At 41.0% G+C, this 16,722-nt stretch overlaps 1 protein-coding gene across 1 annotated transcript; it reads right to left on the bottom strand.

Moving 5' to 3' along the window:
- Window positions 1-4,773: 4,773 nt before the first annotated feature.
- LOC120742169 (acidic mammalian chitinase-like) lies at window positions 4,774-10,261 on the bottom strand. The gene is made up of 12 exons (XM_040045316.1): window positions 10,237-10,261; window positions 9,874-9,939; window positions 9,485-9,514; window positions 9,191-9,395; window positions 8,845-8,901; window positions 8,581-8,746; window positions 7,683-7,807; window positions 7,319-7,442; window positions 6,779-6,961; window positions 6,280-6,396; window positions 6,047-6,173; window positions 4,774-5,183 (listed from the first exon to the last, which is right to left on the bottom strand). The coding sequence occupies exons 2-12, from the start codon at window positions 9,890-9,892 to the stop codon at window positions 4,975-4,977; spliced, it is 1,362 nt and encodes a 453-aa protein (XP_039901250.1). The 5' UTR covers window positions 9,893-9,939; window positions 10,237-10,261; the 3' UTR covers window positions 4,774-4,974.
- Window positions 10,262-16,722: the final 6,461 nt, after the last annotated feature.

Below are 16,722 nucleotides of genomic sequence, written 5' to 3'. Positions count from 1 at the left end.
TGGGGACGGATGATTCAACCACTGAACCCTGCCCCGTTTCTTTTTTTTCCTTTTTGTCTTTGCTTCTTGATAAAAGGAGAAATATACTTGCTTACATATGCTATTCTACATGCTTTTAAACCATTTAAAATTACAATTCATAGTTTTATATGTGAATTATATAATGTTAAATTACTATTAAACAAATGACTGACTAAGTATTTTAGGCTTTAGTTTACTTCAGCCATAATCCATATAAATCAGGTATCATACAAAAATAAAAATAGCTTCAAATACAGTCATGACAATAAAAGAATATGACTTTAAGGACTTAACAACATTACTTCAGTTACACCAACATCTCTGACACATTAGCACTAAGGGAACACTGAATGACCTGCTGGTTTTTGCCCATAAACTACTCATCTAAGATTACCACAAAGTAAAAGATCTCTCAGCAAAATTATGTAACATTTTAGGCACTATTGCCCCGATCAGATCAGTGAGCTGGGATGTTTTATTCTAAACATGAACTACTGTTACAGCAACAGACATGGACTACATGCCCACACAACAAACACATGCCTTCTCCTCTCGTTAGCTGAAATGAACTGCTGGCATATTTGTTTTACATCTATACTGTCCAGTCTGGACATGGCATCACATTATTCATGGTTACATACAATTTTAGACTGATGTGGACCAAGCCTAGCGCCTACTTGCCAACCTTGAGACCTCAGAATTAGGGAGACATTCAAAGGGGCTGGTGGGGGGGGGGGGTGGGTATACATGTACATATATATATACAAGAAACTTGAATCTTACAGTGTTTATTTATCGGATAAAATAAGTTAAATGTCACCGTTATTATTGTCCGACCGGAAACAGGCCGGGGGTGTCCAAATTCAGAGGCTGCGTCCACCTGAGGACCCGGCCTTTGTGGTCTAAGTGGGCCGGGTCCTCCGAAAGCCGGGTAGACCGGAAATGAGCGACTGTGAAATTGGACGGTCAAGCCTTCAGAATTACGTCACCTGCCATCTGCTCCTTGCTGTCTAAAATATAACCGGATGCTGGCGTAGATGGTCGAATAAACTGCTGTTTTCACACAGCAGTTTATTCAGCTGTGTGAGAACCCGGAGGAATCCTCCCGAGGGATTAATAAAGTTTTATTTAATCTAATTTAATCTAATAACTTTAATCTCAGCCAAAATGATTTACTCACCAACAAATAAAACACAACTAAAGCACTGAAAAAGGCCAAACAATAACATGTTTAAGTTATTTGACGTTTACACAGCTACATTCTCGCCTGAAAATGTGTTAAAAGTTTATTTTTTGACCCAGAAAGAGAAATAAGAGTAATATTAAAACTAAGTAGCTGCAGTAATAGTAGCCATTGCTGGAAACTGGAATTGGCTGGGCCAGTCTGGGATATGGTTTTCAGTTTTGTTGTCCGGGTGGAAAATCGTGAGAAATTGGGGAGAATGGTCGCCCCGGGAGACTTTCGGGAGGGGCACTGAAGTTCGGGATTCCCCGGAAAAATTGGGAGTGTTGACATGTATGGCCTAGCATAGCCTGTAACGTTATTGTGACGGACACATTACAGGGAGTGCAGAATTATTAGGCAAATGAGTATTTTGTCCACATCATCCTCTTCATGCATGTTGTCTTACTCCAAGCTGTATAGGCTCGAAAGCCTACTACCAATTAAGCATATTAGGTGATGTGCATCTCTGTAATGAGAAGGGGTGTGGTCTAATGACATCAACACCCTATATCAGGTGTGCATAATTATTAGGCAACGTCCTTTCCTTTGGCAAAATGGGTCAAAAGAAGGACTTGACAGGCTCAGAAAAGTCAAAAATAGTGAGATATCTTGCAGAGGGATGCAGCAGTCTCAAAATTGCAAAGCTTCTGAAGCGTGATCATCGAACAATCAAGCGTTTCATTCAAAATAGTCAACAGGGTCGCAAGAAGCGTGTGGAAAAACCAAGGCGCAAAATAACTGCCCATGAACTGAGAAAAGTCAAGCGTGCAGCTGCCAAGATGCCACTTGCCACCAGTTTGGCCATATTTCAGAGCTGCAACATCACTGGAGTGCCCAAAAGCACAAGGTGTGCAATACTCAGAGACATGGCCAAGGTAAGAAAGGCTGAAAGACGACCACCACTGAACAAGACACACAAGCTGAAACGTCAAGACTGGGCCAAGAAATATCTCAAGACTGGTTTTTCTAAGGTTTTATGGACTGATGAAATGAGAGCGAGTCTTGATGGGCCAGATGGATGGGCCCGTGGCTGGATTGGTAGAGGGCAGAGAGCTCCAGTCCGACTCAGACGCCAGCAAGGTGGAGGTGGAGTACTGGTTTGGGCTGGTATCATCAAAGATGAGCTTGTGGGGCCTTTTCGGGTTGAGGATGGAGTCAAGCTCAACTCCCAGTCCTACTGCCAGTTTCTGGAAGACACCTTCTTCAAGCAGTGGTACAGGAAGAAGTCTGCATCCTTCAAGAAAAACATGATTTTCATGCAGGACAATGCTCCATCACACGCGTCCAAGTACTCCACAGCGTGGCTGGCAAGAAAGGGTATAAAAGAAGAAAAACTAATGACATGGCCTCCTTGTTCACCTGATCTGAACCCCATTGAGAACCTGTGGTCCATCATCAAATGTGAGATTTACAAGGAGGGAAAACAGTACACCTCTCTGAACAGTGTCTGGGAGGCTGTGGTTGCTGCTGCACGCAATGTTGATGGTGAACAGATCAAAACACTGACAGAATCCATGGATGGCAGGCTTTTGAGTGTCCTTGCAAAGAAAGGTGGCTATATTGGTCGCTGATTTGTTTTTGTTTTGTTTTTGAATGTCAGAAATGTATATTTGTGAATGTGGAGATGTTATATTGGTTTCACTGGTGAAAATAAATAATTGAAATGGGTATATATTTGTTTTTTGTTAAGTTGCCTAATAATTATGCACAGTAATAGTCACCTGCACACACAGATATCCCCCTAAAATAGCTAAAACTAAAAACAAACTAAAAACTACTTCCAAAAACATTCAGCTTTGATATTAATAAGTTTTTTGGGTTCAATAATAACATTATTCCTCAAAAATACAACTTGCCTAATAATTCTGCACTCCCTGTATATGAGTGAAATTGACTTTAAGTGACTTACAGGTTTCTTTGAAAAACACTTTTTTATATCCAGGTTCTTCCTCTTCCTCCTCTCCTCCTCGCAGCGCAGGCTTGCCGCTGCTGAAACTAAACAGAGCTCCCTGAAAGGCTCAGCAAATCACATTGGCCATATTTGTCACATGAGGTAGGACTCCAGTAGAGAACGTAATTTAACTCTTTCTGCTCCGCTGAGTGAATGAGACGCTGACAGATCTTTTTTTTTTTTTCTTTCTATCGGGTTTGTTTTTCTTTACTCGAAGAGATCAAATTATTGGTGGGGAGAGTTCAATAATCGCTGGATATTGGTGGGGACACGTCCCCTCCGTCCATGCCGAATCTACGCCCTTGAAGTAAATATATTTCTAGAGGTGCTAGGCACAAGAAATCCTCATCAGATGTCGATAACAACCCATCCAATTTTCAGATTGATTAAGATCAGGTGATTGGCTGGTCATATGGGCAGCTCTGTTTTCTTTCTCTGAAATCAGTTGAGTTTCCTTAGCTGTGTGTTTGCAATCATTGGTTTTTCTGAAATGTTAACTCTCATTTCATCTTCATCATCCTGAATGTCTCTCTACATTTTTTCATTTATCTTTCTTTCAGTTAATTGAAGTGTGCCAGTGCCATATGCTGGAATACAGCCCCAAACCATGATGTTCCCACCTCCAAACTACACTATCGGTATGGTATTTTTGCGGTGATATGCATTGCCTTTTGACCTCCAGACATGGTGGGTGTTATGGCATATGTCCAGATTATTATCCCAGTATTTCACAGACATATCCTAAATTCTTCTGTAACCAATGCCATCAGTATGTTGTGGAGGTCTTGCATGAGTTCATGGGGTTTACCCATTATGTGCGGGGTTTTTTGTGTGACACCATTATAAGACACATTTTGATAGGCCATCATTTGAAACTAAACCAGCTAATATTAATCTGGACTAATTGTCAGGATTGCTTTGCACTGAAGCACTGCAGCAATTTCCTAATGTTGTAAACCTGCTCAACATTTGGCAATAAAACCCTTTCTGATTCTGATTCTGATTCTGCTTTCTAAATATTGATAGATTTCAGCTGTGGTAATGTCTTTCCAGGTCTTTTTGCACCTCCCTTTTGTTCATGTGTTCAACACTTTTTCCCTGTGTCATTTGTTGTTATTACACACACATTTATATATCTGTGGTTTGATTCCTTTGCATGTGTGGATTTGATGGGTTGTAGCAACATCTGATGAGAATGTCATGTCAGTAACACCTTTAGAAATATATCTACTTAGAAAACTGGTGACATCTTCAATACTTATTTTACCCACTATATGTAACCCTAACCCCAGTCTGTATGTAAATCAAAGAGCTACTTGCTGTGAGGTATTGGTGCTCACTACCACACAACCACACAAGCGGGCTGCCCCATTTCATTCAATTAAAGTGTAATCAGTTCACAAAATGAAAACATAGCAATAATTGTCACTTAAAATTAGAGCAGCTCAATTACATATAATGTAGTAAGGCACAGTTTTAAAAATATTTAATCATGTATATGAGTTTCTTTTGTTTTTGTCTATTTTTTCTCTGAAGCACATCAAAGACAAATATTCAAGCCAATCACTGGAACACGTTATGAATTGATTTAGTTTATTTTTGTCAAGAAAATATTGAGTCAAATGCAAAAAGTAATATCATGTTGGTTTACTTTCTGTTTCTGCTCTCACTCAGGATAGTGATGTTTATCAGTTTCAGTTGTGGCAAAATTTTACTGAACCATAATTGACTGTTTTGTATTGTTGAACTTTTGTTCTCTAATTCATGCTTCTGTGGCTCAGGGCCAGTTGCAGCACTTGCAGGAGTCCCAGTAGATGAGACCAGGCTGGCAATGGTGCAGGTAGGTGTTTCCTTGGAAGCACTGGAAGTAGGTGGTTTTGTCAGCTGGGTTTTCATACAACCCATCAGGACGGCCACGGCAGAAGTCAGCAGCAGGATCCTTAGTTGTGGTAGGGCGTGGTGTAGTGGTAGGTTTTGGACCAAAGCCTGTATCACAGGACAATGAAAAAAGGTTATATGCAGAAAGTGACTAAACTTTTGTTTTTATTCTTTTATTTCTTTCTGCTGAGAGTCCATAATGGCCTTCTTTTATTTGCCGACTCAGAGTGCTCTACATTCTTAGTTTTATTGGACTTGACTTCTGCCTTTGATATGGTTGACCATAATATCCTCCTATTGAGGCTTGAGCACACAGTAGGCATAAGGGGTTGTGCCCTAACTGGTTTAGATCGTATCTAACGGATAGGTCCTACTCCGTCACTGCTTCTTTTCCTCTGTTGCTCCCCTCTACTGTGATGTGCCCCAGGGATCTGTGTTGGGCCCTATGTTGTTTTCATTGTATATGCTGCCCCTAGGCTCTATCTTAGAGAAGTATAATATCTCCTATCACTTTTATGCTGATGATATTCAAATTTACTTTCGGATCTCTGGTGATGTTTGGTCACCAGTACACTGTCTGCTAGAGTGTTTGAGAGAGGTCAAAGATTGACTCTCTGATAACTCTCTTATATTAAATGAGAAGAAAACAGAAACAGTGTAGTTTGATAACCATATTCCCAATTTGCTGATACTCTTGGACCCCCTAATACCCCCACCTTACATTTACGAATTCTCAGTGATTTTATCCACTAGATTACGCTGAGATGCTTTATTTCCTATTTTATCTGTATTGATTGTTTAACTAGCATTTCTCACTTGTTAGTTTATTTGTACCCTGTTATCTGTTATGTTTTAACCTTGTTGTGAAGCACTTTGGTGTACCTTTGGTTTTACATCTGCTATATAAATAAAGTTGTGTTGTGTTCTATTGTATTTTATAAACGCTGAGTTAGCTGAATTACACCACTTACCCATTGAAATCCTGAGGTGGTTGATGAGAGGATAATCTCCAGCTGAGCAGAAAGATCCACTGAAGTCATCCATATCCATAGTCCACACATGAGCACCTCCCAAATTGTGGGCAGTCAGCCACTGGACCTGCAGGACAGCCAACAAAACTGATTATAATAAAAGTGGGCACAATTCAATAGAACAGAACAAATACAAGAACTTGTCTTATTTGAGGCATATCAAACCTGTTTACCTTGGAAGAATAGCTGCGCTGGTCATCATAGCCCAACCAGGAACTCCCATAGGTGGCATATGGAACCTCTTGCTCAGAGATCCATCCAAGAGTAGCAGTATTAGTGAAGTCACAGATCTGGTAACCCAGAAACAACACAGGCTTTTGGACTGACATTTTCCTTCTTAAGTGGATTAATGGTAGGTGAAGAGGTTCTTGCATAGGGCTTTTCTACTCTACTTGAGCACTCACGGGGATTTATGAAACATGCATTCATACAAGCACTTTTTCCACACCTAAATGCTTTCTATCTCACATTCACACTTTGATGAACACATTGGAGAGCAACATGGGCTTCAATACCTTGCCTAAGGATACTGGACCAGCCAGGGATCAAACCACAGAGCTTCTAATTAATAGATGACCTCCTCTACTTCCTGAGCTACAGCCACCAATCATGGAGTAATAGGTGACTTATAGCACAAACAAACTTTAGCTTTTTATGAATGTGTTATTGTACCTCATAGAAGGCCCAGAAACCTTCAGTGCGAGTGTAGGGTCCAGCATGTGCGGGCCCATTGGCTGGTGCTCCCAGGCCATTTGCCCCACTGCTAAGACGGAAGGTCCTTCCATAAGTAGGGAAACCTAGCAGCAGCTTTTCAGATGGTGCTCCCAGAGAGACCCAGTGGGCTATAGAGGAGTTCTACAAAACAGGGAGACGAACATTGCATAAAGCTTGTGTTAAACTTTTTATGTTACATTTGATTGGATAACCTTTATCTGAAGAAGAAAGCGAGGAACATTGAGCATATTAATTTAATTAAAAGGGTTTCAATATTCTTGTGGTTATTTTTAATTTCTAAGACAGTTTAGTTGAAATTCATATACATGTTCTTTAAATGTTACATTCTAGCAATAATATGATCTAACAGGCTTCATAGCATACAGGACAGTTGCCCCCTGTTATTGGGGTGGGGGGGCTCTCGCCCTGTTCATTCTTTCATTGTGTTCTTTTCAACAACCTAGAAGACAGATGTAGATGTGATAGTGTGGTTCTTACTATGTTGTAATGAAGTTGTACGCCAGAGTCCACAGCGCTCTCATACAGTGGGCTGTTGTGTCCAGTTACTGGATCCCAGTGACCATGGTAGTCATAGGTCATGATGTTGACAAAGTCAAAGTGTCTGTTGGGTTGGAAATTTTTGTTCAATACATTTGTTCATTTGTGAAAGACACAGACCATATGGGACCTTTGTGGTCACACAGTACATGTAAAATTGGGCTCTGTGTCATTTGAAATAAGGAACACTAATAATTCATACTAATGAGTAATTTGCTAATGCTAAAGTTCAGTAATGGTGAAAATTTTGGGGGGGATTCCTTACTTTCCTGAAAATATGTACAAATGCTGAAATCAAGCTTACGGTGCAATCTTGGCGACCTCATATGCTCTATCAACAGTCTGAGGAATTGCAGCAGCATTGGCCGATAGCAGCAGCTGAGTTCTCTTGTTTTCTACGGCATCAGCCTCGAATGCTTTTACAAGCTCCTATAGGTGAAAGGGCAAAAGCAACGCAGAGCCAGTCAGAGAAAACTCTGATTACAACAGTGAAGAATGATTATTCTCAAAGCAATGCACTGTTATGATAAAGGGTTTTTTGGTTTTTGTGAGGAAAAGGTGTCAGTTGTTACATAAATACAGTAATGTATAAGTAAAGTAATGTATATTGTAAACTGTTAGGAAAAAGAATGGTGACAAAGAAAACAGGGTAGGGTACATTCATCCTTTCATCAACCACAGGGTACAGAATGTAACACAAGAAACAAGATTTCCAGTGCAGTGTTATTTCAAGGTCGAAGACACACAGGGCCTTATTTTAATTTAATATTTGTGAGGTTTAACACATGAGACCACGGAGACACTGAATGGATTGATTATTATTGGCTGCTCTGTTTTACAAGAATTGTTTCATTTCATCAACAAAATTTTGCAATCAAGTGATCAACAAAAATTCAACAAAAAGCAACTTGTTGAAATGAACCCAACCAAAAGAATTCAGTGGTAGAGAAAACACTCCCAGACGATATTCAGCATCCATTCATTTTCTCCTGCTTATTCAGTTCAGGGTCCTGCTGCTACAGGGTGAGAGGCAGGTTACACTCTTCGTAGGTCACCAGTTTTTCACAGGGCTAACACAGAGACACCATTCACACTCATACTCACACCTACTGTCACAGCTAGCAGCGCTAACCATCATGCCACAATGTAGTCTAGCTTCAACATTGCATTTAAAATTTGAGGCCAGTGTGAGCTGTGTTTACCGTGACCAATAGAGTGAACTTCTCCTTGTCACCTTCTGGGCTACCATTGTGTCCAGGATATTCCCAGTCCAGGTTTATCCCGTCGAAGTTATGGGCATGCAGGAAACTGATGGCAGACTTGATAAAGAGTGCACGATTCTCAGAAGTGGAAACCATAGCAATGAATCTGGTGAGATGCAGGGAAATATAAAACACGACATCTCGTCTACATGAAAGTAATAGAGGTAGATATGAGATCTGAGAACTGGTGAAGGTGAAACTCACGGGCTCACTCCATTAACAGTTCCTCCAACAGTCAGCAGAGTCTTCAGTGCAGGGTTGCTGTTAGCAGAGAGCAGGAGACACAAAGACATAACCTTAAATAATTAAGGAACACCTTACTTCCAGCCAGATTGCTGTGATCGTTGTGATCCTAATTATTTCTAAATAATTACAAATATTGTGACAGAATTCAAGGTTACTCATCCTTCTTATTTAAATGTTCTTCTAAAAGCTACTCTGCTGAAAGAAGCTGCGATGGAAACACTGAAATGTGGCTTTTGGCTTAAAAGTGGTTGCAGGCTAATATTAAATTGTGGTTAATACTGGTGCATAGCACGACTGAACTCACACATTCTTCAGGCTGTTAAGGCTCCTGTACAGCTCCTCATCATTCTGCTCAACGGGGCTGATCTGGTTGAAGCTGTTAATGGTGGCCAGAGCATAGATGACATGGGTGCACAGGAAGGGATCGATGTTATCTGGTGTGAATTTGCCAGCACTTGGTCTGTACTGGGCCCAGTTGGTCATATGGCACACCAGCTTATTGGCTGAACCTAAGGGCAGATAGAGCAAAGACTCGTTGGGTTTGTTCTGAAACTTTGATCATGGTGGCAAGACTCGGTCAATGTACACAGGTACTTACTAATGTGTATAACACACAGAATGCCCAGAGCTGAAAAAAGGAAACAAGAAAGCGTGAAAATCGTCGCTTTTGTTACTACTGTTGTTAGATATGATTGTTAACATTTTAGCTGATGCCCGGTGCTGGTAAACTGATGTGTTTTAAATGCCATGCAGCCATCTGCCACCAGATGGAGCATTGTTGTTGAGAAACACCATAAATCCTTAAATCTTGGCCTGAGCCGTGATCTCTAGTAAATACACGTAATCTTTATCCAAGATAGAAGGATAGAAAAAAAATAATTAATTAAAATAATAATAATGATAAATTCAGTATTATAATGACGATGCTCTACCGCTCAATAAATTAACAAGGAAAAATTAATGGAAGAATGAATGAACGTTATTTACCTATAAGGAGTTTTGCCATGTTGTGGTCTGGAGACTCCCCTGGTGTCCTTCTGTAGAACTGAGCTTCTGAGTAATTATAAATCAGTGTCATTAGATAGTTTATCCTACACGAGTCACAAAATCAGAGCTTCAACTACAATTGCTCCTTAATTAGTCAGATGAACATTACCTGAGTGAAATTTTACAGATTGTTAAAACATACACGACAAAAAAATCTAAAAACTAACTGAATCCTTAATTTGAGGCTTATGTGTAGTTGCTAGTATGTGCACTACAATGTACAAACAATATTCCCAGTTGCAGCAAAATACTAGCTGTGTACAACACAAATCAGAACCCGACTGAACTTATCGATCTCATTACCTTCCTGCAAGGCACACTGGAGCAGACTTCAGAGCTTGATGGAGTTGGACAGATTTATATCTTACTCATTCATGACTAATAGAAAGTATCAAAGTGCAAGTGATAAAGATTCAGGATGGTGGGAGTCTAGGTGACGTGCCTAATAACCTCCCTTCCACGCAAGACATGGTAAACCCAATCAATAATTTGACTTGGAAATGAGCTATCAGATCAATAGCTGACATTGCAATGATAAGCATAATCAGTACTGTATCTATTAATTAATAACAGCAAATTATCCAGCCATACATTTTCTTCTGGTTAACCACTTCAGGTTTGTCTGGGTGCTGAAACCTTTCCCAGCTGTTAGGTTGAGATAAACTGTAATGATGCAGTGTGTGCAGAATGTTCACTGGCTGTAGATTAAAGTCATAATGCAAAGCCAAGTATTTAAAAACTCTTATATCCTTATATAATTATATTAGTTTAGTACTGGGCACATTTCTAAAAATGTGGGACCGTGTATAGAATGGCTGTAAGTTAATGCAGCACCATTTTAAATCCTTTGAATTAAAGCTGAAAACTGATTTAATTTAAAACAGAGACCAACAGTGACACAATATACGACCCTGGAAGAATGAACATTTTCAGGGATTTCTATGAAACTTTATATTCACCACAAATAAATCCATCTAAAAATGAAATTAATCAGTTTCTTGACAACGTAACTCTTCCAAAATGACTAGACAGTCAAGTAATGGCACTGGATTCGCCACTGACCTCGTCCTTTTACTATCACAACGTTTCCCAACCAGAAGCCGTGGGTGGATAAAACCATCCGCGACGCTCTGAGATCCCGCACCGCTGCCTACAACACAGGACTCACGACGGGGGACATGGACTCGTACAAAGCCGCGTCATATAACGTGCGGAGGGCGGTGAAAGAGGCGAAGCAGCGCTACGGGAGGAAACTAGAGTCACAACTCCAACAGAGTGACTCTAGGAGCCTGTGGCGGGGACTAAGGACAATAACGGACTATAAAGCACCAACAACCGGTATGACGAACGCGGCCGTGACTCTGGCAGACGAGCTGAACACTTTCTATGCTCGCTTCGAGGCTGCAGCTAAGGACTCCAACAATGCTAGTGCTAGCGGCGCTAACGGCTGCAGACAGGAAGATACTACCAGCACCGGAAACGTGCTCGTCATCTCCGAGCATGAAGTAAGGAGAGCCTTCAAGAGAGTGAACACCACAAAAGCAGCAGGACCAGACGGCATCCCAGGTCGTATCCTAAGAGACTGCACATACCAGCTAGCTCCTGTGTTCACTGAGATATTCAACATCTCTTTATCTCAGTCGGTGACCCCCACATGCTTCAAAGAGTCCATCATTGTTCCTGTCCCGAAGAAACCCCACCCTGCTTCTCTCAATGACTATCGCCCTGTAGCCCTCACCTCAGTAGTGATGAAGTGCTTTGAACGCCTGGTCAGAGACTTCATCATTTCTTCACTACCAGACACACTGGACCCACTACAGTTCGCTTACCATCCAAATCGTTCCACAGACGATGCCATCTCTCATCTCCTCCACACATCACTCACTCACTTGGACACTAGAAGGGGGAATTATGTTAAAATGCTCTTCATAGACTACAGCTCTGCATTTAACACCATAATTCCCTCCACACTCACCACCAAGCTGGAGCAGCTGGGACTCAGCTCATCTATGTGTCAGTGGATCTCCAACTTCCTAACTGGCAGACCACAGGCAGTAAGGATGGGCGGACATGTCTCAGCCTCCACCACTCTCAGCACTGGAGCCCCCCAGGGGTGTGTTCTGAGCCCCCTGCTGTACTCTCTGTACACATATGACTGTGTGGCCACTACCAGCTCCACCACCATCATCAAGTTTGCTGACGACACCGTCGTGGTGGGCCTGATCTCTGATAACAACGAGACGGCCTACCTGAAGGAGATTAGGAATCCGGAGAACTGGTGCCAGAGGAACAACCTCCTTCTAAACGTCAGTAAGACAAAGGAGCTGATAGTGGACTTCAGCACTAAGCAGGAGAGGAACTACCAGACCCCCGTCATCAACGAGTGCCCAGTGGAGAGAGTGGACAGCTTCAAATACCTCGGAGTTCACATCACGCAGGACCTGTCATGGTCCTGTCACATCAACACCGTGGTGAAAAAGGCCCGTCAGCGTCTCTACCACCTCAGACGCTTGAGAGACTTCCAACTGCCCTCCAAGGTGCTCAGGAACTTTTACTCGTGCACCATAGAGAGCATCCTGACGGGAAACATCTTAACCTGGTTCGGGAACAGCACCATGCAGGACAGACGAGCTCTACAGAGGGTTGTGCGGTCAGCTGAGCGCACCATCCGCTCCGAGCTCCCTGACCTGAACTCAATCTACAGCAGGCGGTGCTGGACCAAGGCCAGGAAGATCGTGAAGGACCTCAGCCATCCCAACAACAGACTGTTCTCTCTGTTGAGATCAGGAAAGCGATTCCGCTCCCTGAAGACCAACACAGAGAGACTGAGGAGGAGCTTCTTCCCGCAGGCGATACGGTCTCTCAATCACACCACCACACAGTACTGACCCACACATATAGTTCTTACACACACACTGGACATTGTTTTCACTTCATCACTTAAATCACTTTAAGCATATTTGCACTGCACAAGACATAATGTGGATTGCACAACACTGGTCACTACATTCTTCATTTCCAGTTAATACTTGTACAGCTGCTGTTATTGTGTATATATATATATATATATATTTATTTATTTATATTTCTTCATACATTCTTATATAGTTCTATACTGTGTATTTTGTTGTACAGTTATTTTATTTTCAACTTTAATTTATATATTTTATCTTATTCTTTCCCAGTTAAATTTACCCTTCATTCTAATTTGTGTTGTACAGTTATTTCATTTTTAACCTTAATTTATATTTTATTCCTTCCTAGTTAAATTTACCCTTTTTAATTTTTCATATTTATTTCCTATCTTATTCATAGCCTTTTCCTTTTTTTTTTCTTTAGGTCACGAGCAGTTGTCTAAGCATTTCACTGCATATCGTACTGTGTATGACTGTGTGTGTGGCAAATAAAATTTGAATTTGAATTTGAATTTGACACCAGGTGAACTCCAGGAAGCCCTGATAGGTATGCCCAGTAATAAGGCTCCAGGTCCAGACGGCTTTCCAGCAGAATTCTACAAATAACTCTGGACAATTCTGCCACCAGTATCCCACAGGATGTTGCAGGAATTCATGGAAAATGGCAGACTAGCACCAAATATGAACTCTGCAAATATTAGTCTCTTGCTAAAACCAGGGAAAGACCCTGTATATCCCTCAAGCTATCGTCCAATATCCCTTATTAATGCAGACGTCAAAATAATCTGCAAAGCTCTCTCAAAGAGATTAGAGGAGATAACCCCCCTCTTAATTCATCCTGACCAAACTGGGTTCATAAAAGGTAGGCACTCATCAACAAATACACCTAGACTACTTAATTTAATAGACTGTTCATGCAGAAAAAACACTGAAACCAAAAAATTATCTCTAAATGCAGAAAAAGCATTTGACAGCGTTAGCTGGAAATTTTTATTTGTAACTTGACACAAATTTGGTTTGGAAACTCATAAACTGGTTAAAAAGTATTATACAATTTTCCAACAGCTTGTGTCAGAACAAATGACCAAACATCCTCCAGCTTCAGTCTCCTGAGGGGCACCAGACAGGGACGCCCACGCCCCCCTTCACTGTTTGCAGTGTTTTTGAAACAGTAGCAGCAGCAGTTAGACAGAATACAGTGATTAAGGGCATAATATGCAAGAATGTAGAACATAGGACGTGTTGCTTTTCCTCCAGAACTCACAAACCAATCTCTCTGAGGTAATTACATTAATAAACTCTTTTTCAAGAGTTTTCAGATTATTCGATTAACTGGTCAAAATCTACAGTTCTTCTGATTAATTGCTCCTTCCGTAAGTCTTCTTCTACCCCACTGTAACCTGGGAATACTCAATATTTAGGTATTAATTTCTCTCCTAAGCTTGCAGATTTAACTAAATTAAATAGAATAGAATTAGAATAGAATTCAACTTTATTGTCATTGCACATGCACAGGTACAGGGCAACGAAATGCAGTTTGCATCCATCCAGAAGTCCTTTAGTGATATAGATATATTACAATATATATTAGCAATAGTATAGATATGTAAGTATATTACAGAAATGGGTCTATAAACCACATCCCACTAATAAAGAAAGAAGAAGGTGATCTGGCTAGATGGAAATCTCTACCCATATCACTCATGGGAAGGGTTGCTGCAGTAAAAATGATGGTCTTGCCAAAAATCAATTATTTATTGTCAATGATCCTGAACAAACCGTCACCAGACTGGTTCAGATCTCTGGATTCTCATATTTCTAAATTCCTTTGGAAACATAAACTCAGTGTATCAGAGGACCAAGGATAAAGAAGGATTAGATCTACCTAACTTTCAACAATACTTCTTAGCCAACAGGCTTCAGTTCATCTCAGGATGGTTTAAACACGCTCTCTTAGATGAACCTTGGCTAGATGTAGAACAAGCACTATGCAATAATCTAGAGATTTCAGACCTTCCATTTATCAGCTCAAACATCCAACCACATGAATGCTTTAAAAGCATCAACATCAGCTCTTCTCTGACAGCATGGTGGGAGTTTCTAAAAATGACAGAGTCTTCATTAATCCCATGCAAACGTACACCTATCTGGAACAACCCTGACATATTACAAAACATTAATATGATTCATTTTCCAGATTGGAGTGGTAAAGGAATCAAATATTTAGAACATATACTAGAAGGAACAGAATTTATTCCGTTTGACAGACTAGTTACACAATATGGGATCAACAAAAAAGACTTTTAGAATATCAACAAATTAAATCCATAGTAAAAAAGAAATTTAAACCCGGCCAAGTTGAACTACAAACACCATAAAGTGTGGTTCAATTTCTTACTCTTAAAACCCCCAAATTATTGTCTAAAATATACAGAACACTCTAAAATAGATTAATCAATATCCCTTCCTTTTGCAAAATGGGAAGTGGATTTATCAATCAGCTTAGACCAGGCATGGGCAAACTACGGCCCGGGGGCCACATGCGGCCCGTTAAACGTTTTGATTCGGCCCGCCAAACTTGAAAAAGTTTAATAAATTAAACTTGTTAATGTTTTATTTCCCCTGCAATTCTGATGTTTCCTCACTAGATGGCGCACTCTAGATATATTGGCTTTGTTGAGGTGAAGCATAGGCCTATTACTCCACGTTTGCACTTTACCTTGTGACCCACCGCCCCTCTATGAAGATGAGCGGACTCAAGAAAAGGAAAGTGGACAGTGAATGTCGAGTGTTCAAAAAGGAGTGGACAACTAAATATTTTTTCACTGAACACCGATCATCTGCTGTTTGCCTGATATGCCAAGAAACTGTGGCGGTTTTTAAAGAGTATAATATTAGCCGTCACTTTGCCACAAAGCACGCTAATTATGCTAGCAAGCTCTCAACAAAAGAACGGGAAGCTGCTGCTGAGAAGTTGGCAGCTAATATGAAGGCTCAGCAAAGTTTTTTTCACCGTCAAACTGCCATTCAAGAGTCAAGTACCAAGGCCAGTTTTATGCTTTCATTCAAAATAGCAAAGGCCAGCAAACCACTGTCAGAGGGCGAGTTTTTAAAAGAATGTATGGTAGAGACAGCAGGTATTTTGTGCCCGGAGACCAAAGACAAATTTGAGAAAATCAGTTTATCACGGCGGACAGTGACTCGCCGTGTAGAACTAATAGATGAAGATATCACCAGCAGATTAAACAAAAAGGCGAAGTCATTCACTTTTTATTCTTTAGCACTGGATGAAAGCAACGATGTCAAAGACACTGCTCAGCTCCTCATTTTTATCCGAGGAATCAACGAAACCTTTGGAATAACGGAGGAGTTTTTGACAATGGAGTCTCTGAAAGGACAGACACGGGGAGAGGACTTGTTTGAACGAGTGTCTGCTGCCATCGAAAACATGAAGCTTCCCTGGAGTAAGCTTGTTAACGTCACCACAGATGGATCTCCGAATTTAATGGGAAAAAACGTTGGCCTGCTGAGGAGAATCCAGAATAAAGTGAAAGATGAAAACCCTGACCAGGATGTCATTTTCCTCCACTGCATCCTCCACCAGGAATCTCTATGTAAATCGGTGTTACAGCTGATACATGTTGTGAATCCTGTGGTGAAACTCGTCAACTTCATATGCGCACGGGGACTTCAGCACCGTCAGTTCATTGCATTCCTGGAGGAAACTGATGCGGATCACCAGGACCTGCTTTATCACTCCGCTGGTTGAGTTTGGGCAAAGTGTTTCAACGAGTGTGGGAGCTCAAAGAGGAGATTGGCGTGTTTTTGGAGTGGCAGGGGAAGACTGAGGAATTTCCTGAGCTGAGCAACAAGA

This window comes from Simochromis diagramma, unplaced genomic scaffold, assembly GCF_900408965.1.
Source record: "Simochromis diagramma unplaced genomic scaffold, fSimDia1.1 OVJJ01000761.1, whole genome shotgun sequence".
NCBI lineage: Eukaryota > Metazoa > Chordata > Actinopteri > Cichliformes > Cichlidae > Simochromis > Simochromis diagramma.
The sequence above is the reverse complement of the archived record's forward strand: the minus strand, read 5'-3'. Positions and strand labels throughout refer to the sequence as shown.

Coding starts and splice junctions, on each gene's coding strand:
- LOC120742169 (XM_040045316.1), bottom strand. Junction 6,962..7,318: donor TACAACTTCATTACAACATA/GTAAGAACCACA, acceptor CCTGTTTTGTAG/AACTCCTCTATAGCCCACTG. Junction 5,184..6,046: donor CCACCTCAGGATTTCAATGG/GTAAGTGGTGTA, acceptor CCTGTGATACAG/GCTTTGGTCCAAAACCTACC.